This window comes from Acipenser ruthenus, chromosome 16 (genome assembly GCF_902713425.1).
Source record: "Acipenser ruthenus chromosome 16, fAciRut3.2 maternal haplotype, whole genome shotgun sequence".
NCBI lineage: Eukaryota > Metazoa > Chordata > Actinopteri > Acipenseriformes > Acipenseridae > Acipenser > Acipenser ruthenus.
In genome coordinates, this window is record NC_081204.1 from 3843007 (window position 1) to 3868744 (window position 25738).

The window sequence follows — 25738 nt, forward strand, 5'->3', positions numbered from 1 at the left end:
TGCAGATCAGGGAAAAGAGACAACAGATCTATGTAATGTATTGTCAGGTTGCTTTGTATTGTAACAGAGAAATGCTAACACATATGTAGCATTCTATATCCAGGACCCACTTACAATGAAAAGGGTTTTAATCAGAACATTTTAAAGTACATTTTTCAGCCACTGATTAAATGGCGTATGTTTCTAGATACGAATGAGTGGTTTAATTATTAACCCTTTCTTTTTTGTAACAGATCTCTTGTGTTTTATATAAATGTCTAAGACTAACATGTTTATTTTCTCTGTGCCCCTGGGTGTTTCTGACAATATGCTATAGAAATCGCACAGGATACATATGTATAGGATTCCTAGAACTTTGACTTGACAGATCTGACTTCTTGTGGTTGACACATTCTATTTGATGATGAACATCAACTTGTGACGGTTTGGTCAGTATGCAGAACTTCTCCTTAGTGAGGTTATGAGCTCAAAACTAGTGCTTGGAATATAGATTTCTGTGAGGGTTCTAGAATGTATTTAAGGTATTCATGCAATTAATGTCTATCCAGTTGTTTAAACAATATAACAATCCATATCAATAATTATTTTTTTACTTTCAATTTTGCTCAGCACAGATATCGATACTGCACATTTTTTTTAAATTAAATTAAACTATATTAACTGTATTTTGTATTAGTCATTTATTTTCGTTATTACTATATGGGTTTGTGCCTACTGCTAGAGCAAACAGATACACTTTTCATTTGAGTTTATCTGACTGGAATCCTTCACACAAAAAACAATAGATTGCCCTGGGCTGTAACTCTCACAGTAGCCCCTCTTGTTCTGTGTTCTCAGCCAAAGTAAGCTCATTTCAAAAAGTATTTTTCCAGTACATAGCTGTGGAAAAACCTAATTTCCTGCAAAGCAGATTGCCATGAAAGGAACCTATCTGGGCTGAGTGCTGCAGTGTTTGTATTACTGGGTGGCTCTGTCAGGGTGTTTTCTACCAGCACTGATTAGGAGTGAATTACAGGGTAAAGGCATAACATGAATACAGTACTGTTTATTTAATTTAAAACTGTAGCAGACAGGCTTCGTTGGCCTAGGATATTTGAAGCATAGACCTGTGTAGAACTAAGTCATTCAATTGTTATTTTTTTAGAGCATACAGTATGTTATGTTCAGTGATTATTTTCTGGTGAATATTTTCAGAACTGGGTTTTACTTTTTACATTGAAAATGCACAGGTTGGATACTCTGTTATAGTCTCTCACCACTGCAGATGTTGGTAATGTATGTGCCTTTAACCGGTCAATGCTGGCATATGGTTAAATCACAAAACTGCAATCCCCATATGTTGCTTAATGAAGAGCTTCGGTAGAGACACAGTCAAATTAGACAGTAAGCTAGTTAGGAACTCAGTGGGATTTCCAGCTCTGTACAGAACTGCATGGTCACTGTAGTTACAGTGAACTGATTATGTTCACAGTGCCCATCTGTTTTCAAAGCTGGAAAAATGAAAATATGATGCATTTCTTACGGCAAAGGAGTTTTTTTTAACTGAAATGGTGCGTGCTCAGATAAATCACAAAAAGTTCAGGTATGACTTGTTGAAGTAAAATCAAATCTTTTTTTCCCCCCTACTTTTTAAATATCCAAGTAAAATACTTTTTTAAAAATGTATTTTGTATGTTTTAACATTAAGCACTAAAAGCAGCAGAGTAATTGAATCACTATTGCAAATCAAATGAAACAATGGCATATCTAAGTGTATACCCATCAAAATACATGTTTCTGGTAAATTCCTACTCTAGTAGCATGCAAGCCCATGAACAGAAAGGGGGGTGACTGGGGCAGAGCTCATTACATTAGTGTTAACATTAGATCATGAGGTTTATTTCAGGGGTGTCCAATCCTAGTCCTGGAGGAACATTCCACCAGGTTTAACAGGTAAAATAATAAAATGAATTACTTCAGTCTGGATGGAGGTTTACAGTAATCGGTTTGATGATACCATTTAGAACAGGGTTGGAAGAAAGACCAGGAGTGAAAGGGCCAACTTTGGACACCCCTGGTTTATTCCTAGAGGCTGAAGCGAAGGCTGGAAGTTCATTGAGCTTCAGCGTCTGAACTAGGAATGGCAGGAGGTGGGGCCTTCCTCAGTGATGAGGTAAATATTTGGCCCGTCGGGAAGGGAGGATAAACACAAATGTGTATGTTGCTCGCGAATCAGCATTGGCAGGCTGTGGATACACCATCATCAATTCCAGCAATTAAGGGTGGGACCCCTGGAAAAGACTGATGCAGATTCTTGCAAATGAAGGGCTTGTAACCTGTGTTTTAAATGTCTGCACAAACATGGAATTTAGAATGATTACCCATCTACTACACAGTATGTGTAATACTAGAGACTATGTTTGTGTCTTTAACTGTACTTTATCCCAAACCAAAGCTGAGATTTCACTTAGAAAACACAGAGCCATGCCTTCATACTAACCACACATGGAATGTGACCGACTTACTCCGTGGCTACAGTTTACACTAAAAACTGCTGTCTTCAAGGCATGTTTATGCATAACATAGGCTCTGTTTATGAGAAACTAACATGCAAGTCTACTGCACTGTCAGTGAAGGGTATAAGGAGAGGTCTCTGTTTCTGTACTCGCAGATACATTTTGTTTGAGTGTCAATGTTTTGTAGAACACATTTCTACTGGCATGTTTATTTAACCAATTGTAGTGAAGATGAACATTTATTTATTTGTGTTTTTATGTGGACGTAGAACAGAAGGTTGAACTATGTGTTCTGACCTGCTAAATGATTTTTGTTTCCTAAAACCTTATTTTGTTGCTTAACTAATATATATATTATTCAGTCCACAGTAAACATTTTTCCGCTGAGTATACATGTACTTTAGTGAGCTATCCAACTTCTTCCACATTTGATTTGAAATGCTTTGGTATAATGGAAAACCCATTTTTAACAAGGAGTTTTGCTCTGCTTCCAGTCCCAGATTAACAGTTTAGCTTTGTACAACTTGATGTTTTAACATTTAAAAGTAACATACACCCATCACAGTTAATGTTTTTATTGAATTTCAACTTACCAAGCGTAGGGTTTTTACTACAGAGGGGCAAATGTTCATACAGCCCCTTGATGTAACTTTTTTAATGCATTGAGCCTGAGCAAAAATGTGTAAATGGGTTAGTACGTGCAGTACAGTACGCTGAACGAAATAAAGACCGATTTATATGGTATATGGGGGGTGTAACTTGCTTAAATAGTAGTTTATGTGGGTTTGCTCCATTCCAGCACGACCCACCTTAAATGTAGTTTGTGTTAGAAACTATACAACATCTGACATTCTGTGCTTCTACTGTACAGCATATAGTATGGATTTTAGACTTGAGATCACAGTTCCGTATTTAAGTGAGTATTTATGAAATACTTTGCATAACTGTTTTTGTTCACACCAACTAACAAACAAGTCCCACCCTGTTGCATCAGCAAATGCATTTCCTTGGTAACTCTCAGAGTTTGTTCCTATGTGTTGCCTATGTTTACAGTGTCTGTGTTTCTGTATTTTTGTCATATGCAGCAGCACTGTAATACACTCCAGAGCTGCTAAAGTTTTGAAAAGACTGTAAGGCAGACAACGGGGCAGGATTTCCTTTAACAAAGTGTAAACGCCTGACAATGCAGTTTGTCAAAACATCTGGCTGCTGAAACGCAGTCACCAGATCGGCCAGATATTGTTTTCGAAAGTAAGTTTTTTTTTTTTTTCCAAGGGGATATTTCAGTCTCTTCTTTTATCAGAGAATATTCGAAACAGAAAACGGTGCTTACAGTAAACTGTGTGGAAGCCTGTCAGGTTGAGTTCTGTGTGTTTCAGAACTGTCTCTACCGTTATCTTCAGAGTGAAGGGTTGGATTCCACCAAATGTGAGTTGCTTAAGAATTAAGTTTGTGTTTTGTCTGTATAGATGAAAGTCTGTACATCGTGATACAACAGTTTAGACTATAAGGTGAGTCTTGGTCTAAGTAGTGAAATCTGATGATTTAGTAGAAGTAAGGCTTTTTCTTTTGTTTTCTGTTACTGGAATTCAGTGGCTAAGTGTGCAAACCCTGCTGTCCCCCCTTTTACAGGAAATAATCTTGGTGAAATACGGGTATTTTTTTAAATTTAAATAAATAGCATTTCAGGAAATTAGTATTAGAAAATATACATCGTAAAGACCCCTGGTTTGTTTATCAAAGTTATTTCTGTGTTTTAACATGTTATTAGCTTGGGATTGCAAATCTAAGTCCTTTTGCATACTAAACATCCACAGCTTTAGAATAACGTCCTTTAAAATACTGATCATCTTTTTCGCATTTGGATAAGATTGAAGTGTTACTGTATTACATTTTACAACGTCCTTCGTAATGGAAAATGCTTTGTAAATAATATTAGTTTGTGGCTGTAATCTTTCAATGTATTTTCTGGCTGCTCTTATATGTGAGTGCGCAAGATTTTAGAATGTATACTTGTGCAAGGGTCAATAATTATGGTTTTAGGACATGATTAAGAATAGATTAAATATTTCATCTCATATTGCTTTCCTTGGTGCTTTCCTTCAGGGCTGATTTATTGATCATTATATAACATTGCTGAATAGTAAATGCAGTAAATACCGTAAAGCAAAAATATCTGCAATGGGTTTATAGTGGTGGTACTGTATTCAGATCTATGGCCCTTACTGTATGTACAGTTTTGTGTTCAGTACTTAGTGATCTGCTGCTTACTGAAAGCTCAGTCCAATTGGAAACATATAATTATGATTGCATTCTAATATTGAAATGCCCGAGACTGCATTCCAATTCGGGGTATTTCATGGCTTCTGGCAGAAGCTTTTGCCCCTGTCAGCAATTTCAAGGAATTTCCAAACCGCAGGCTGTAGCTTTGGCTCAGATCCCACATGTAGGGGCTATCAAACAGATTCTCAAAACGAATCTGGGGGATCCGAGTTAATGAACTGTTCAAAAGGCGTGCTGCCTAAAAAGCTTTTCAAGCCTAGCAGCATGTCTTATTGAACTATAATGCTATCCCATAGTCCTTCATGTTAAAATACATTCAGCAAAGCTGGATGTCTAAAGCCACTTGTTTATTTTTAAATATCTTCAGACCTTATTGTATAGCCTGTGTAGTAAACTGTTATTGACTGCTCGCATATACAGTATTGAGAAGATGTAATATGCAACAGATAGCAGAATCATGCATTTCTATTTGTTGCCTAATATTATGCTAAGCCAAACACACATTTTGTAAACTCACTGTGCTGTTAGATCCTTTGAAAAACCCACACTTGGCTGTTCCGGTTAGGACTGTAATTGAAAACTCAGAACCAAGGTCAGTAGGACGTTTCATGCAGTTCTTCAGTGGCTTCTCTCCATCTCAGAGACACCAGGGTCAGTGTCTCAGCATGCAGTAGGGGAGTTTCAGGACTAAAGGTTTTTGCTCAGTTTGGAACACAAGGCTGAAAGACTTTGCTTCAGGCAAGCACATGTACTGCTAGGTAAAGAAGGTGAACCATTTCCATCCCTCCAGCCACTGTCAGCATGCAAGCAGCATCGTGGAATCACATGCTGCTTTTTAACAGGTCACAAGTTTCCAGTTTGCTTGGTAGGAATGAAATAATAAATAGACTAACGCTACACATGTAAGGCTTAAACAAAAAAAAAAACATTCAAGCAAAGGCTTCCAATCTGTGTCATTGCATCTGGTTAAGAAATGACATTTTATTTCAATTTAAACAGGGCTTAGAGAGCTGTATTATTTAGACTGTTCTGATAATTCCTGTTTATTCAGTTAAACCCTCTTACAGGCGTGAGCTGTCTTCCCCCTGCAGCAAGTCAAGGATTTAAAAATGCGAAGCTTTGCCATTTCTCAGGCGGAGCTGTGCTCTTCCTTAAAATTATTCCATTATTCAGTTGATAACAATCTGGAATCAAAAGTAATTAAATACTGGAACAGATGGATGGCCTTTGTCAGTTTGTCCCTGAAATAGACCTTCCCATTACAAAAAAGGTAGGTTATTGTATCAGTTAGAATTACAGTAGAAGGTGCTGTATGCACATGTTTCCAAACACTCGGGCACCTGTCTGTTGTAAAAGTACCCGAACACATCCTGGTTCTCCTGTTCCTATCCGGTTATCAATGAATAACCCATCAACTGACAGTTGTGCCAGAATTGTTATCATTCAGCCTTTCTCCAGAAGCATTGAGACTAGCAAAGTAGGAAAGCTGAATGGTATGTGTCTTTTATGCATTTAATTTAATACTGCAATATTCGATGTGAGCTTCAAATGACTCAATTAGATTGTTGTTTGTTTTTTTTAATGTTGTCTTGTATTAAAATTGAGAACAGATAAACAAACCAAAAAAAAAGAACCCAGATAATACAAACAGGAAATAACCAGGTTCTTTTCCAACTCTTTTTCTTATTGCCTTGTTTGTCTTATGAATTAGAGGGTGTACTCAGAGATCAGTAGCTGTTTAATTTATTGTTCCAAATTCCAGAAGGAAGTGTGTGTTCCTTTTTCAACACATGAGGGTTTCACACGTCAACAGGGTGGATAACAACCAATGTACTTCTCCGTTTTTTGTCTAAGCAGATGGTATGAGGATAAAAAGAGGTTACAAATAAGATGAAGCAAGTTAGACAGGCATCAAATCCAAACGAATCCATGCCAATGAATACCCTTCTTGTTAATTTATTTTGTCAAAAGTCAAGCCATGAATAAAAAAAAAGTATTATTATTATTATTATTATTATTATTATTATTATTATTATTATTATTATTATTATTATTTAGTCATTTAGCAGACACTTTTATCCAAAGCGACTTACAGAGACTAGGGGGTCAACTATGTATCACCACTGTGCCCTACATTGTCTTTACAATACATCTTGCTACCATATAGGATGCTGTGTAAATGTATATTGTATGTAATAATACTGTAGTACACTAGTCTTGTAACATTGTATTGCGCCCCTTAACTGGTTTGCAGTCGATCAAGCCAGTGCCTTACTCCATCCATCTTGAAAAGCAATTACAGATGAGTGTGACATAAAATTGATGAATTCGATGTGAATAAAATTACACTGGTCCAAACACTGATTATTAAGTAATGTCTGAGTTTAATAATTTTGTCATTCCTGGCTGTATGAGTTATTAAAATGAAATATGCATAGTCATCTAGCTTGGAGACATTTTACAAGACAGTAGAACTTAGCATTGTTTTTCATAGATAAAAGGTACAGACCTCCTCCTTTTAATCTGAATCAATCTTCTGGATAAGAAGTGAAGTCTCTGTCAGTTGAAAGGGATTGAAAATACAGGACTACCATACATTATTTATAAAGTAGATTGGTGAACAGCTGTCACCTCGGCTGCAACAGAAAGAATAATTACCAGCTATGCTAATTCAGGTTTGGACACCCAGATTTTAAAAGCTGACAGTCCCCTGAACAGTTAGTATTACACATCCCTGCTGCGTTATCTTGTTCACACATTTTGTTAAGACAAACGACGCATGAACAAATGTGAACTACGGATAGCCAGATCAGTTCTAATTTTGCATTAAATAGCCAGTTTAAGGCATTTACTTTTCATGAAGCCGTCGAAAAAGAAAACAAGTCAATAAGTGCATTACTTTGGAAATTATGAATTGAATAAACAAGTGTTAATTTGGTAGGAGTAGACATCTTTTCTCATACTGCAGGAGTGTTTAACCCCTCATCAACAGCAATTCAGCACAAACTTAACAGATGCCTCCCAGCAGCAGATACTTTTGATTTATTTTAACAGAGTGATTTAGGGTGTCTGTTTGTACACGTGTTACGTGAGTTTACGAACACCGTAGCCACAAAGCACAGTCTGCCTTACCTAGACATAATAAACGTGAGTTGTGTAGTTTAACATCGTTTTATGGTTTCTGAATTTTTATTTATCAAAGGTGCCAAATATACAAAATGACAGCCAAGTAAAAGGCTGCCTTTGTAAATACTGCCAACACAAACAGCGGTTTTAAACCACGCAGACGGCTATGCTGGGAGGTGCCCAGCTGTGCTCAATGGCCTCAGTGTTTCCATCTTTAAACTCCAGTGCCAAAGACTTGCTGTGGGACGTGGAGGGCGGCTGTGGGGTTGCACACAGGGACAGACAGACTTCTTGTGCTAGTGCAGAACTCACCAGAAAGAAAGGGTGCCACGCGATTGGTTGGCTGTCAGGAGGAATGCATCATAAGCTGATGCGTGGGTTGATGCCCCCTGTCACTTTAGGAATTCTATTGCATTGTCAAAGTGACCAAAGTTTATCCTCTGCTTCACTCTGAACTGAAAAGAGAATGTGATCTCCGTGCTCCTGCTTTTTCCATTGATACACAGAACACATTCTGTTTCTTTACACTTGAAAGCAGGTACTGTATCTTTGCCATCGGAATCCGTACTCTAAAGGGGGCTGTACAGCTTTAAAAGAGATTGTGCTTACTCTGCAAATGCAGCTCATAGAAACAAGGGGGTCACAAGGTTGTATTGGCTGTCTGCTTCACTAGTTAAGTTCATCAAAAGAGCCACCCTGAGCATTGGCGTCTCCTTACTCTGTTGCAGCATCTTAATAGTTATGTAATAAAAAGAATCTCCATGTGAAGCAACACCACCTCGTAAAATGTATAGCAAGGTTTTGAGTTTTCTTTACTTGCTTAAAGGGGCTTTTTAATTTCAATCTGAGCCCTAACATTGAGTCAGTGCAGGCAGGGAAATAAAGACTCCTGTTGCATAGCAGTGTCACCCATTCCAGGTTTTAATATGTGCTTGATTAGCCCCAGTGTATCGGTAGCATGCACAGGTTTGTATTATTAGACTCATAGTAAAACCAGGAATGGATCTGCTATGCAATGGGAGTCTCATTTCCATCCCTGCAGTGCATTAAATCCAACAGTGAATCTGTCACATCTGCAACCGCATTTTAAATACAATTCAGTCGTGAAATCTTTTGGCTTGGGGTGCATGAGTTCTATGCACTGTATCATGAGAAATGGCTCATGATCCTTGTGTTAGACTAAAGCAGAAGAGACTATGAATTAGTATTGATGCATGTGTTTGCCACGTGGTATAGATAGATAGATAGCTTTGCTCTCTGACAGCTCAAGGAGACTTGGTTGAGTCACATGGAAGTTGCTGTGATCTATTGACATCTCATTTTATGAGCCCGCTGTGGTCAGGGCAGAATTATGCTCTTATTTTGTGACTGCTTACCAGATCTGATTCACCTGATATACTGCCTGAGTGTAGACTCTTTCGTGTTTTAATTTTAATCCCAGATTGCTTTCATACATTTGAATTGGATTAGTGTAGGCAGTAATCATATTATACAGTAAGGCAGGAAAATATTGATACAGAATTCGCAAGCGCAACTTAATAGAAGCTGTGAGCACAGCCCGTGATTTATATTTATAATTGCAATCTAATACATCAAAAGTACTTGCTGAAAAAGAAATACTCAAACTGTTTTGGAGCAACGTGAACTACAATAGGCCCTTTGGCACTTGTGACTTTTGCCTTTTTTTGGATGGAAAGTCAATTAATTAAAAACAAATCAAACTATACTTTTAATTTGTAACACAAGTTTTCTTTTAATTGTCAGGGTTGTTTTTTGTGAGTCTGACCTTCGTATTTTAATCTAGACTGCAGCGAACCGAATCCTCTTGTTTATTACCAAAGAGAAAAAGGAAGACCAGAATTTTGTCAGTTTCCTGGCTGAATGTTGGGATGTGATATAACTGCAATGCAGTGTTTAATCAACAGATGGCACTGTTCCCCTGTAGCTGTTGGCCGCAGCCCACCTGACAGCTATTTATATCCCAGTGAAAGCAATTAACAGCTTAGCTGGGTTAGCTGTGCATTTATGTACTCTATATAATCCACAGTTACCAGTAACGCCTTTGATTCTAAAATAAGACTGCTCTAGCTTTGTATGAAAAAGATAAAAAGCAGGGTTTGGTAACCCTGCTTTTTGCTGCTTTTGTTTCAGTCGTTCCAGTACAGTTAAGCTATCAGCCCTTTGCTTTATTGCCTTCATTTATGAACTACATCCTGCATTGTTCCATTATTTATAGCTGTGGTTTGGTTGCCTTTCATCATCACTGGATGTTTGACATTTCAAGTATGCCTCTCGAAATCCAGTCTGACTTCCATATTTCATTGTGAGGTAGCTGTGGGCCACCCTGGCAATGAAAAAGCCACCCAGTCCTCCTGTTTGCATATGCAGAACTTTTGCAAAGACTGGTGGAATAAAAATGCCCTCTTTCTCTCTCTTGAATGGAACGAAGTAGGCTAACTAAAGGAGATTTCAGACCATACCCCAGCTGTTAGTTATTGTTGACAATTACACCACACTGTGGAAACCCTACAGTATGTTTGACACTTAACTTAATTTGTGGGCTGAGTAGAGGCTTTTCATAGTTTGAATTGGACACAATATAATACTACTAACAAAAGAGCCATCTGCAAATGCCCAAAGGTTTCCAGCACAGTACTTATTTTTAAGTGGTTGATATTTAATCAGTTTGTAATGACCATTATGAATTAATCTCGTTGTTGTTCATGTAATGTACTGACTTCAGAAGAAAACCTTATTCATATTGTATTACCATGAGAGAATCTGTTGCCAGTTCTTTCTAAGCAAGTAAGCAGGCTTAAGAGTACAAATCAAATTGTGATGACTTTTTTTTCCTGCAAAATCTTTCTGTTATTCTTGTAATTTTTTGTTATTATTATTATTATATAAACCTAAACGCTTTGTGATATCAGAGAATAACACGACTTTCAGAAGGTGAACACCAAGGATTTAAGTACCGTGTACAGAGCTGTAAAATACACAGAAAACAAAACATAGCATTGTCGTCAATTGTATACTTTCTTTTTTGCTTGTATTTATAGCTTTTACTAGATGGGTCTATTGATGCACTGCTGTACTATGTTCAGACTGCCGTCAGCACTGTAGATTAGATTGGTGCTGGGAGGGAGCTTGGAAATTTGCTACTGAAAGAATGTGCTCTTTGCTTAACATTGAAAGGTGAGTAGTGACTGCAGACGAAGCAAAAAAAAAAAAACAATGCGAGCTCCTGCCACGTTTGAAAGTGCACAGACTTAAAACAGTCATCCGTGATGTTGAGGTGTGACACAGCATTGTAGTCCTGTGTTTTCATCCCAGTAAAACGATTACTAGTAATGCCATGCGTGCGCATTGGGACTTTGATCGTTTTCAATTTGGGCTGTGCTTAGAGCAAATACTTTCCATGTCAGGGAAGGAAAGTAAAATGCATTCCAGCACAGACACTTTTTATTTTATTAAAAGTGGGATTGATTTGAAGAAAAACCTTTATCTCTGGTCATGCAGTGTTAGGTTCTTTTTCATCCTTCCTCCCCTCATGTAGCTCAACAACCCTCTCTGTGGTCAGTGATGCTGGATTTACACACACACACGCGCGCGCACACGCGCGCACACGCGCGCGCACACACGCACGCACGTACACGCACACACACACACACACATGCACACACACACACACACACAAACACACACACACACACACACACACACACACACTGACTGCATGCCTCTCCTAATAACCATCCAGCAGCACGCTCGCTGGTGAAGGATCAGCATTAATCTTCTGTTTTTCACTCTTCCCATAAGGACAGCCAGACCCCAGTAAAACTCATCAGTGGCTTCTGATTTGCATGATTGAGATCTGGAAACTGGGTAGCTTGGCTCTCCCGATGACTGTCATAGCCAGGATTTTAACTCCTGACCGTCTGCTACAGTGTCAGAACCCACGCCAGTGCTAAATCTTGCTTGCCGTCGTGTATGAAAAATGCAGAAATTCATTTAGTAAGCTGATTTTGACAGCCTGGTCTTAAATACACATTCAGGATTTTTATTGATTTAACCTGACAGATTCCAATAAAAAGATTAATGTTCAGTAGATTAAAATTTACTGTATTTAGTAAATTGTTAAATTTGTTGATAATTCCTCGTTAAGAACTGTGAAAAGAAGCAAAAACATGGTGTAGAAATGAGTCTGCCGAAATCGAATCTTAAGGGAAGTTACATAGAAGGCTTAAGTACTGTACACACTGCAGCTACTTATTAATACAGCACTAGCCACTTACTGTGCACCCTAGGGGTCTGCTAATACTACTACACTGAAGTGATTCATGTCAATTACAAGGCAGGCTTTCCATTTAGAAGTATAGGGTAAAGGTAGGAAGTTATAATTATTTATAATTAGGACTGGCAACCTGGCAAGTTTTTCCAGTGCGCACCCTTTACTGAAAGTACAATAAATGCTGTGTACAGCATACTCTGTATAATTATTGAATAGAGTTCTGATGTGTCTGTTTGCTTTGTGGTGCTGATTCCCTAGATGCTGAATGTGTTTAACCAGAGGACTACGGTCCTATCGAAATTATAAATGACATGAGTTTGTGGTGAAACGTGACAAACACTTAGCCAGTCTGCTCCACACACTCTGCCTCACACTCCCATCGGCACCACCTTACCTGCTAGGTGAACCATCAGTGGTGGAATTGGGAGCGTGACCCATTGCTTATTCTTCAGCATGTGCGATGTCCTGTTGTTTCAATGGCAGAGAGAGAACAGAACATCCCATCAAAGGTTGGACAGGCACAAGGTCTTTGCAGGCCTATTCTATTTTTTTTAATGAAATAATAATACGAACAGTAATCTTTACCTCAAGTGCACATATCTAATAGTTTGCAGCTTTAGCTGGTAATAGTGGACATTGCTGTCTTGTACTGTACACATGTGCATATGTATCTGAATTGCAATTGCCTTATGTCATGTCCTCAGTATGATAATTGCTTCCATATATCTGGTTTATTTTCCATTTTAGGCATTCTGTACTGCAAGCTCTGGTATGATTACTTTCCACAGTGCTGATATAGCTTTGGAATATTTGATGACACCAGCTTGCTTATATATTAGTAAAGATTCCAGAAGATACATCTCAATACAAGGATACCAGGTGGCAGAGTGTGTGTGAATTAGCAGACCTCATTGTGGTCTAAAGATGTCAGCCATTCAACATGGATTCCAATCCAGACATGATCTGGTGATTTTACAGGACAGCACATTTAGAGTATACTTGCTGCTTTCAGGTCATTCATCACTCAGGAGTGGGCTGTCTTTGGTATCTTGTGCCAAAATGTCCTCAAACCTTTTTTTTTATTTTTATAACCTATTCAGCACTTTATCCCTTACAGAAGACCATTAGTATCCATTACTTTTAAAAGTGATCCTAAATCAGATGAGTGTCGTGACCCTAACCTGGTTCATGAAACGTCGCTGCACTTAACCATGGTGGCTCGTTGTAGTCTGTGGCCATGCAGTGGAGTGTGTAGCTCCCCGCCCCCCATAGAGTTTCCAGGATTGATGTCATTTCCTCAGAGACGGAATGGAATGCTGAAGACTGGATTTGTCGCAGTTGGAGTGGCAGCTGTGACATACACAAAGATTAAGTGAGCGAGAGTTCAGAGGGCTAGGAGAAATGGGGTCTGCTAAACTTTCTGTTCAATCACCGTCTCAGCATCTCTCACATACACTCGACAGGCATACAGTCTTAACTCTCAGGGCCACTGATAAAATGTAGTCATTTATTTATTTTAAACTCTTTTCTACCATAAAATGTTACTAGATTTCCATACTGGTATTTAGTAATAATTCATATTTTTTATTGAGTTTACATATAAATCTTTCATTCTAATTGCTTGCAAAAATTGAGCATGCAATATAAATAGTATATTCTGGGGGCTAATTGTTCATAATCAAACTCTCAATAATATACATGTCCAGTAGTATGTCCTGGATTCTGTTTTCATATCCTGATTTATATTGTTGATTACACAGAAATGATATATCTAAGATGTTCTCCTTTGCTTTGGTGTTCAGCATACAAAATCCTCTCTTTGCCTCGCAAGATTTTAGCATTAGCAGTATTAAAAGATTTGAAACCATCAGTTATTTGCTCTGTCAGCTTTGTTACAAGGGTTATAAGTCAGTATGACATGCCTGGTTATTAATGGGCTCTTTTTTGTGCCTTGCAGCATTGAGATTGATTTCATGCTGGATCATTCTTTTAGACATTTTTTTAAAATAAATCAACAATAATAATAATAATAATAATAATAATAATAATAATAATAATAATAATAATAATAATAATAATAACAACATGTTTTCCCATGTACAAGATAGTGCATGACTTCCAATGGCTGGTTGCTGAAACCAGAACACAAAGAGGAACACATTTCTTATAATGAGCTTTAATACATTTATGTGCTCTTGCAATTTACAAGCTTTATAGAGCAAGTGAGAACAGAGAGGCAATAACTGTAACTAGGCAATTGTTCAGCAATATTCTAGCAATATCCCTAGGATATTATTGCTCCCATTTTTTTCCCAGTTGAGATGGTGGTGTTTTGGAGATGTTCTGTACTAATTTCCACAAATTACAATGAAATCTTAACTGAGGTCCTCAAACCAGGTTCCTGAGGTGAAAGACACTGTGCCCTTCAGACTAAACTGAGCTCCCTTGACTTAACCACAGCATGACAGGTGTGCAAAGATACGCATGCCATTTTGAATAGGGAGCTATTTTTTGTTGTAGCCAAGAGCAAAGGGGTGAAACAACAGGGGCCAAAACCTATTATTAAAATTCATTACGAGTTCCATCAGCAGACATTTGCTGCTGATTGGTGTCCCGTAAACTTGCACACCATATGGGATTAATTTCCTTTCTTTTTTTTTATGTCTGTGCTAATTATTGAAAAATGCCACCGTTAGCTGGGTGATTTAGCTAGACCCACTGTCGTTCCACAATTTAATTTCGCCTTCACCCATAACTACAGCCCCTGGAGAGGGTCTGGGACCCTCCCTTTACGATATGATCTCAGACATTGATGGTCAACGCCCGATCTTATGATTGATTGTTAATGAGTCACTTATCTGTACCTCTCCACCCTCTCGTTTTGAGGAAATGGAAAGAACGTTTCATTTATTCCTGAGGAACGGAAACACATGATGAGATTTTATTTAGTCTCCCCTTTTTCTTCAAACTAAGCAAATGTCTGCATGCTTACAGTATATTTACCCTCTCCGGACACAAAATCAGTGACTCCCTGCATCCTGGTATTATAGAGGTGGTCATGATACAGTGTTTCACCTTCAGTGAGAAGATTGGCTCAGCTTCTGATAAAACATTGGATCTCAGCTGACCTTAACTTAAACAGTGATCCACGTTCACTGTAATAGCAGGCTTCTGTGCATTGAGTATACCCAGAAATACTAACTTTAAGAAGCCACTGAATTGGATGGCTCCTCTCTGTAACATTTCTGACTATGTGTATTATGTATTCTTGCTTTCATTTAGACGTTTACTGCTGTAGATGCATTACTGAGTGCTTAAGGAGACAGAATCGATGTTCAAGAATGTCGACCCCTTTTTGGAAACGGTAGTGAATTCCTCTCAACAAAGTAATCCTCCCTTGCCCCTAATTTTTTACAGGTCACAGAGTCCAGAATCCTTATTCATCATATTCTACAATGTAGAGACCTGCCATGGTCTCAAATCTCGCTTTTAAACAGGCCATTCTTTCACAATAAAGGAAGAGTTCAGAAGTCACAGTGGGATTGTAAAAGGGGTCTGAATTGTGGGAATTTCTAACTTAAATGTCCTCAGCCACTAGACAATTTTTCCTACTGCATCGTATTAAAAACAAGAAATTAAATATATCATATCTGTATTAGAAGGAATTAATCATGTGCAGTTTATTAGAGCAGCAAAATAAAATAACTGTGGTTCTATAAGCAGCAAGTCCACACAAAAAAAAAAAAAATGTGACTTTAACTGACAAACATTTGGTTCTGCCACGAAAGCAGTGGCTGTAGCCCATGCCCACTTTCCAGTCTGAAATACGTCCAGGGAGGATGTTAGACAGGAAATAAAAAGAGCTCTCAGGTTTCCAGTGCAGGACTGCAGGAGGTTATGGTGTCAGTGTAGCTCAGCAGCTGAAATGTAGCAAAGGCGGCCCTTCACTCGCATTTATGTGTCTATGAATAGAGCTCCCTCCCTCCATCACATGGAAAATACTCCCAGTTGCATTCCTGCCAGACCTGATGATGGTCTGCCTCTTCTCTGATGCTATCTTGCCTCTCCAGTGACCGCTTCCCTGCTACCCCTGCTCCCCCTGCTCCCAGAGGAGAAGAAAGCCTTTTTAACAAATCTGCATGCATAATTAGACCCACTAGCCCCTCCCGAGGGGGGTGATTTGTATTCCCATCGTCACACTGTTAGCGTGGTACTGGAGGAATTTCCTTCCCTCTTTCCTCCAGCCCCACACCCCCCTTTGCTTGCTTCAGCCTGGAGAAGGGTGTTGGATACAGAAGCTGCAGTCTGCGCTTCATACTAGGGCTTGTTGCCGGATGGAGAATTTTCTGCGCCGATGCTATTAAACTGTCACAATATCGCTCTGTCATCAAAAAGGATCCCAAGCCAGAGGGCAGGGCTATGGTAACATTTTGGGCACCCCCTTCTGTGAGTGCTTTCCAACATGTGGTGTTTGCACTGTAACTCAGAGAAGACCCAGTCTTTACTGGAACTGGAGCTCGACAGCTGGTAAGCGACTGCGACTTGCTATTTCTGTAATGGTTGTGTGAGTGTGAGAGAGAGTCCTGTCGGGGAGAAGTGTTTTATTGAATTTCGAAGGAGTTGATTAGCGGGTTTACTTGGAAATCAGAGTAATTGTCTCTTCCTTTACCAATGTTACCTATGTTTCTTTTTCCTTGTGACTGCATCACTTTTGAAAGCGTGTTCAGATCCTGTTGTTGGCTGCATGAAGTCCTACATTTTTCAGTCATTTATGGCTCCTGAGCTGTATCCAAGTATCAAACACCCTTATTAGAGCTGGCCGTACTAAAATCATAGCAAAGTGTAATAAAGTCTCGTGAAACCAAAAGAGGTACAGTATTGTAAAGCATATTAAAAACGTGTCTATGGGAATTGCACAGCATAACCATGGGAAAAGCAAGGGAAAACTGCAAAGTTACTGTACAAATCTATCATGGTAAACTTTTCTAAGGGCATTAACATGCATTTCTAGAATAACTTGTTGTTTGTTGATACCACAAGGAGACATTCCTTGGAAATAAATCGTCCTGTACAGTTTGATAATAGCATTGAGAGTGAAACGATTGCTACTTGAGGTTGTATTTCTTGTTTGGTATTTTATTTGTCTAATGGATTATTATTTTCCTTTTTTTCACGTTTCACGTCATTGACGTCAGTGCATTTCAGCTATTGCAGTGTTTGAATGACAAAGACCAAGGTATACAGAAGTATAGTACTAAGGGCGGTGCTGGATACATTTTCACTAAATCTGTGAAAAGAATTCATTAATTATGTTTTGCTGATCAGCTGTATCAACGTAATGCCATCTTACTGGCGACATGACAATTCCACTCCAAATCAAAATCTGTATTTCTGGAAACAAATGAATTGTAGGAAGGCATCAGCCCAGAGTTTTGAAATAGTAAAACCTATCCTCATGTCATTGGAATGTTCTGTTATGACTCACTGGTGGCTTTTAAAATAGTTTAATTTAGTTTTAAATAGCTTTTAAAACTGTACGGACTGCTGTCACAGTGCGGTCTCCTTGGCGTTTGGGTTTCTGCATTTTAAACAGCTGACAGATGTCATATGATTTACTTTATCAGTCAGTTGATGGCAGGTGACTGTGGCCAATATGTTTATGATTGCACACGTAACAGTCAGTATGGAAGCCGTTGTTGATCTTGGCTGCTTTGCGCCGTGGTGTCCAGTGGTTGGGTTGGGGTATGTAGAAGGACCGTGGGGAGCAGCATTGTTTCACAATCACAGGAAAAGCTGCAGTAATTTAGGTAGAAGTGAAACCCAGAAAAGCTTTAATAAGGAAAGTGCTTTACTTATTCCATGAATGGTTTATTTATGATGACCAGGCTTTTAAATGGCCATTTTTGACAATGGTAGTTTTTCATTCAGTGTTGTCCATAGTCTAGACATGCAACATTAGTGGCATTGCCCAATCCCAGCTGTGTAAACCAGTAAATTAAGCTTAAGTAACTCCTGGCAGAGATATAAAAATGAACAAAAAAAAACAAACAAAAAAAACAATTGTATTCTAGTGTGGAGGATGTATCAAAAATAAAAATCAGGTCTGTGACATGTCATATGTAAAAGACAATCGTCTGTAAGGTATTGGAAAGAAAACTGTTTGCTTAATGAATGAATTAATATGCTGGACTGTATATATAAACCAGTCTATGAAGCGAGATGTGACTTTAGCACAAAATAACTGTCCTCCTTGTATGAGATGGGTCCGTGTCTGTCCTGTCCTCCACTAATGCACTCTCTGCCTTGAGTCCCATGACAGGTTTATTAAAACTGTTTGATGTAGATTGCAAGGCAGCAGCAAAGCAGTTGATACATACTGTAGCAGAAACATGTCATTGATGCCTGGCTTGGAGAGAAAATGGCTTACTTTGAAAGGATGGCTTTTCTTTATTACTACTAAGCACTGCGATTGGCATGCTCACACAGTTGATTAAAAACAGGGCTTTGACAAGGCTTACGCTGGTTATGTAATGTTTGGTTGAATAATCTTGTATTGGTGTTGCCAGTGTCTGCTTGCACAGTGCCAGCTAGGCTATGTGTTCCAATCTGGTCATAACTAAGTAGCTGGGTGACCGATTACATGCTGTTTGTAGGATGTTCAGCCAGAAGGGCCAATTTCAGTACTTATTTGAGTACACTGGACAGGCTAAATATTTGTTATTTCCTATTACAAATGCCCGGTTGTCTCCCACTGCAGAAAACACCATGCATACAAAATGGGTAAACAGGGAATATCTGCAGCAAATTCATTTTGCGGATGTCTCGCTATGGACAAATGTAAAGCAAACCGATATTTGCGCATGTAAACTATACACTGTAAATAAACTGAATTGAGTAATTATGCTAGTTTTGCAGATATTTCTTCACAGATTTTTAATAAAAGTGAAATGAATGAATGTTTCTCGCAAGCAAACATTTAATGTTTTACAGTACAAGACTACATTTGATATGCAAACATAAAATGGACAGCAGAGCCATACTGAATCATCTTATAAAATGCTAGTTGGCACTTTGTGGTTTCCTGTTAAAGTTTGACTATAATGCCTTCCTTATCATGATTGTAGACTTGATTGTAGATTGCAGACTGATGTAAAAGTGTATGTGTGCTGTATAAATAGAATTTATGTGTAAGAGTCCAATGTTAAATACTCTCAGCCTGAATTAGTTTATTTTAATCGACATGGACCCACAAAACGAAAAAAGAAAATCTAATGCATATACTGTGTGTATATATATAAATAAAGTCTTCCTGGTATATGTAACACTTTCAAGTTCCCAGTACTGATAATGTTCCACACTGTAGAAAATGCTTTTAAGATGAGTCAGTCAGTTCCTAACTCAGTAATTATGGACTGTTTGATGTTTTTTTTTCTTCTGTCTCAACTCAAAAGTGAAAGAAAAACATCAAGATAACACATGTTAATCAGCTTGAAAAGTTAGAAGCTTGCAGTGAGATTTTACTGACACAGGAACATTGGAGAGCTGTACAGGCTCTGTCTGTGCCTGCAGCCAATTCACAGGTTTACTTCACAACTTTCCTGATTTTTAACATTTTTTTTTCCTCAGGCTTGGAATTTTTTTATTTCACAAGCACGTGAACAAACTTGTCAGTTTTATCCCTGGCACATTTGTCGGTAATTAATGGTTTCATCAGCTTGACCTGACAAAGCACAAAAAACAACTACTTGGGTAGACTGACTTTTTTAGGGAAGAGTGGGATTGCAGTTTTGATCTCATGCTTCATAAGAGAAACAGGACAGTGCATAGGTCTTTTTTTAACCAATTCAGTGCAAACAAGCCAGTTTTTTTTATTATTATTTTTCATCGACAAGGTGACATTCAGGACTTTTCAAATTAGGGAGGAAAACGGCAGGAAAATGACTAAGCACTCTACATTTAAAAAAAAGAAAATATATATAATAAAACACTTTACACATCAACCCACTATTACATAGAGTTTGTGCAGGCTCGGAAATGTAGCCTCCACAGATAACTCCCTCTGGCTCTGCAATATGAACATGAACAGCTACTGGTTATAAGGAGGGGCCTCTTTCCTTGCATTGATATTGAGCGGAAGTGTTACTTTTCAGGGAATCCTTTCAAACTTTGTGGAAAGGGATACAGGTCCTTGAAAATGCAGCTTCTTGTTATTCAAGGACTCCCCAATGACAGGGATTTACAGACACACTTGGAGACCATTCTTTTTTTTTTTTGTTTGCCTTGTTCAGATTATCAGCTTTGGTACTAGTAAACAGCACTGTAGCATAGCCTGAAAGTATTGAATTACCCCTTGATACAAAGCTTTCAGGGAGGTAATGGGATCATGTTCCATTTATTATTTTTAAACAAAGGGCAATACCAGTGAAAGGTTGTGTAATTTACAAAGGTGAAGCAATCAAATTCCACAGTGGTGTTTAGAATATCTGCAGTTCCATATGAAACAATAAAAACTATTAAGTTCAGACAAGATGTTGTGTGTGTAAAGTAAATAACATCAAGAAATGGGAAATAATACCTTTTTGGCTCACAGAATGAGGTAGTGGCCAGCAGGTTTTGGTAACACTTTACATTAAACATCTCTAATTACTGTGTATATACATAGTAGTCACTTAGTAAATACATGTGTACTTACACATAATTACAATGGTATTATCCATATTTACAGTGTACTTAATGTATACATCTTTTTGCATGATATATGTAAGTTCACAATTGTATCAGACAAGGGTTAGGGACAGGGTTGGGGTTATATCATACAAAAAGGTTTACACATTAAGTGCACACATGCTTACTAAACTGAATAATGAATTTTACATCTAAAACCTAAACATGTCCCAAACTTCATGCAGGATGATACTATCACTGGTGATATACTGATGCTATTCAAATTTTTTGCACGGGGTACCGGTACAGTACATGAATATTTGGACATGCTGTTCAGTTAAAGTGGGAAGCATTCCTCCGTTCGTTCCATTAAGCAGTTTTGTAATTTCCCATTGTGTGTATCAGTGCAGTAAAATCATATGAGCCAGCAAATGAAATCCATGAGTAGTACTGGGGGAGGCACATGCTGTGCTTCCTGCAGTGAGAACAAAGTGGACTGCAGAGTACAGCGTGACATCTCGTGTCACCTCCGTCTCTGATTGGTCTCTGAGAACAGCTGAAGAGGCAGGGGTGCGGAGGGGGAGAGACAAAGGCTGGGCCAGTATGAAGGGGATAAGGGGGTCTCACAGATCAGCCCCTCTTACAGCTGCTGAAAACACACTGTGTGTGTGTGTGTGTGTGTTAATCACATGGAAGACACAAGGCACTGTTGGCGACTTGAGAACTACAGTATTCTACCCCATACCCTTCCCAACATGTGTTCCATTTTACCCCACTCAGTCGCTTTGTGTACTAAATGTCTTGGAGTCTCCAGAATAGAAAATCATTTTAAATTGTAGTGTAGTTGTAACCGTGAATGTTATCAATTTAATGCAGAAGGGCTTGATGTTGATGATCCTGGTACAGTACAGCATTCCATGTCAATCGCCAAACTGTAGAAAATAACCACAAAAACAGACACTGTTTTATGTCTTCTTTGAGATTTGTTTTCCCCGGTTCATAAGCGGCAGTTTTATTGTCCCCACTTTCATAGTAAGATGGTTTTGCCTGTGGTTTTAAACCAGTGATTTATGTCGAGGAAATGGCATGGTAAATCTTTTAATTTTCAAATTGAAAAAAAAAAAAGAAAAAAAAAAAGCTCCACCACTGCATTGAAGCAACCACTAGAGAAAGCTTTCCAAAGGATATAAAGTGTATTTCTGCTTCACCAGTTCAGCGTAGACTCTCTGGAGTCTCCCTTGCAATTTTTGGTCAGACATTCACAACCACACAGTCGGTATTCAAATGGCTTCTGCCTATAGGAACAAATAGGAGGTTTTGTGTTATGCAGCTTGACAACACGGCCACCTGATACAGGAATTAACAGCAGCAGAATGTTAGTGTTTCTCTTAAATGCTGAAAAAGCTTGGAATCAAATTATATATTTGATATTGTATTAATTTCTGGTTATTTTTAAGTTTCACATCTTGAGCCTTCCCCCGCACACTGGTTGCCTTGGAAAATAGAAAAGATCAATATATTATGATTTATTTATTTTTTATTTTTTTGCCTGCAGAGAAAAATCACAATTATTCAATTAATAATTAATATTATTCAATTCATATTCAAACAATAACCTACCAGGATAAGCCACAGCTGGATATTTTCAGAGCGTTTCACAGTGACAGGAATCTACCTGGATTGCTCCAGACTCTTATTTTGAGGGTAAATCCGGGATAACCAGGTGATTGAGTCCACAGCTGTGGAATATCTGAGCGGGGTAGTTTAAAAGTAAATATTAATATTTTATATTTGCACGGCAGGAAAAAATTCTGTATAGCTATGATCAAATCAACCCCTTAACCAGCTTCAATGTAGTGTGTCTGTTATAACAACCTAAATAGTGTCGCTCTCACTGCAGATAGGATTTGAAAGGTCCATTACAGTTTTTCAAAGCAAATGGTAGAATAGTTGAATCTCAAGTGGGTTTATGTACAGTACGTCCCAGTCGATTTCGGTTAGAGGTGTTGCAGCGTGATTAAACATGTCACTTATCCTGAATGTGTGTGTAAGCAGCGTTGAAGGCTGTTACCCTACAGAGAATAGAACTGATTTACCAATATGCAGAACAGACAAAGAGCAGACATTCTAAACAGTTGTTTACTCCATATCCTCAGGAGCGCATTTTTTTTTATCTGAAAGAAAAAACAAACATAATTTGTCTATTTCGAAAGCGAAATCGTTATCTCAGTACTGTGTTGTTGCGTTGAAATGCAATAGAGCACTGAGCTTTTGTCTTGTACTCAGTGTTATCTGCGGAAAAATGCCTTCCTCGTGAACGATGTCAGATCATCAAAACCTCCTGTTTCTTTTGTGCATCACTTGATGTGCTTTTGCTCCACATTGCCCCCTAGTGAATGAAGCTCCAGACAGACATTCAGCTTTTAAGATGAGGGCATTTGCAGGAATCAGGTGGCTTTATTTTCGGCAAGCCGTCAACATGTTGGTAACACTAAGCTCTGAACTCGAAAAGAAGCTTTGATTCGGAAGATTTGAGAGAACTGAATATGTTTCATAAACAACAAGCTTTAAAATCATTTAAATCACTGCCAATGTCATTAGGGTGTTTCCTGATGAACAAGATGTGCAAGATAATTTCGATTAAAGATTGACAACATTTTGACGTGTAAAACCTTTTAATATACAGTAAATAAATCTTTGCGCTCACACATCAACTACATCTGATTAACAATGACATTTTTACAGACAGAAAAAAGCTGACAAGCGTTTAACACTAGGCCTAGTATAAAGAGAGACGTAAGTTACGGTATAACTGAACACTTTGCATCGCACATATATTTTACAGACCGAAAATAAATCAATAAAAAAGAAAGTGGTGTGTGAACACATTACCCTACGATCTGGCAAATAAAATGACCAGATAGAAAATGTTGATTCATGTAGTCAGCCTCCCTTTTTTATGTTATGGTCAGCAAATCTGGGTTTGGACTTGGGTCTGAATTATTAGAACTGAAATTCAGCTTGTATGGACCAACTTGAACTGGATTGATGCATATCTATTGCCTTTGAGGATGTGAAGGATGTTGACTATCAACTGTACACTACTACTGTACAGGTGGTCAAGTTGAATTACAGCTAACTAGATACAGAAGGAATTTATACTATGGATAAGATCAGCATTGCCTACTGTAGCTACACGCAATGTGAAAGAAAAAAATTACTCAAATCTGTCCTTACTTAATCAAATGGTAGGAAATGGTTTGCTGTTGTGACAGGGCCAAGGCAGAGCGCCAACTGGCGATGGTGCGCACTGCAACCAAGCGTCTTAACCACAAAGCAAAAGAGCCAGGCTGCTCTGCATTCGTGGTTTTAGAGCTTTTAACCTGATCTCACGGACAGGGGACAGGACAGGCAGTGCATCACACAACACTCTGCACTAAGTTATAGGGAAAATATTCTACTTTGAATCTGTATGGTTGTGTTTCCTGGCATGTGTAACGAGAATGAACTGCTGACAACAATCCTAATGGTCACCTTAAATAAGAATACGTGTCATTTGTTTACTTCGCATTTGAGAGTTTCATTCTACAGACTTTGGATTCTATAAACTGTTATCATAGGAGTCCCGAAGCTCTGTAAATTATGACTTGTTCTGTACTTTGAACTGCTTCAGAAACTTCTTAAAACAAGTACAACTGGGTGTGGAATGGACATTAAAATGCTGGCAAGCAAATACAGAGTTATCTATTTAAAGCAATGAGTTTGAACACTTCAGGGAATTCGAGAAACCAATTTACAATTTATTAGAATTTATATTGCTGAGTTTCAAGGTAGGCATATTTATATTAATACTTTATAAATTCTTGAGCACTGTATAATCAGCAGCTGCATCAGAATCTGCTCAGCACAGAAACAAATCAGGTCAAGCAAGAATGATAATTTTGATCCCAAATGCAATATAAAATAAATATTTGATGTGGGGAGGGGGGGAAGAGTCATTTAACTCTTTACTATCAAGCTATAACAAGCATATAATATTAGGAATGTTATTTCCAAGCTACTTTTCCATGTGATGTATTTGAGGACAAGGATAATAAAGGATTGTCCCACCTCACCAAGCAAAAGCTGTTTGTGTTTCATTTTTACTGCTGGTAATAGGATTTTGACGCTGGCAAAAGGAAAGCGCTCCTTAGGTGTGTTCGATTATGGTTAAGGTTAGACACCTATGGTGATAATGTGGAGAATCTCTTTTAATTATTTCTAGTTACATTTATTGTATTGACTTAGTCTGTGTAGATTTGTGTAACATAAATATATGTAAGTACATGCTGTATGTACGATATACTTACCAAGCTTGTTTGTCTTGTTGTTTCAGCGTGGAGGGTGACACTCCAGCCAGCGAGACTGGCACTTTCCTGGACAGCCCTTCTAGCTACGGTCGAGGACCCGTGACCCACACTTCTGCTCTTAGTCCTGACCACTTTGATCACCCCCTGTACGGACATTCCATATCTCTAGGGCAACAGCGCCCACGACGACCTAAGCTGCAACATTCTACGTCTATACTGCGCAAGCAGGCAGAGGAAGAAGCAATCAAGCGTTCTAGATCCTTGTCAGAGAGCTATGAACTCTCCACAGATCTACAGGACAAGCAGGTGTGTTCTTTGAAAGTATAGTAGATATTTAAATATATTTAATAACCCTGCAGTCAGTTGTATAACCCTGAAGGTCAATTTCAATGCCCCTGCAGTTTTTTACCCAAATTATGTGTGTGTGTTTTATGAGGTTTGAGACCAGAAGCACCATTTTGTTCGACTAAAAAATAATGATACATGTATGTTGCGTTGATGAGACTCTCAACTGAGAACTTAACAGCAAT

General features: G+C 38.4%; 1 protein-coding gene across 6 annotated transcripts in view; it reads left to right on the plus strand.

Annotated features, from left to right (window-relative positions):
* LOC117412175 (IQ motif and SEC7 domain-containing protein 1-like) overlaps positions 1-25738 on the plus strand; it is a 164908-nt gene that overhangs the window by 113745 nt on the left and 25425 nt on the right. For 5 of the 6 annotated variants that reach the window (XM_058988457.1, XM_058988452.1, XM_058988456.1 and 2 more), the window contains one exon: positions 25235-25514. In XM_058988457.1, coding sequence (XP_058844440.1) covers positions 25235-25514 — 280 coding nt within the window. Of the gene's footprint in view, positions 1-16217; positions 16723-25234; positions 25515-25738 lie in introns of those variants that run through there. The other variant, XM_058988454.1, reaches the window with a different exon arrangement.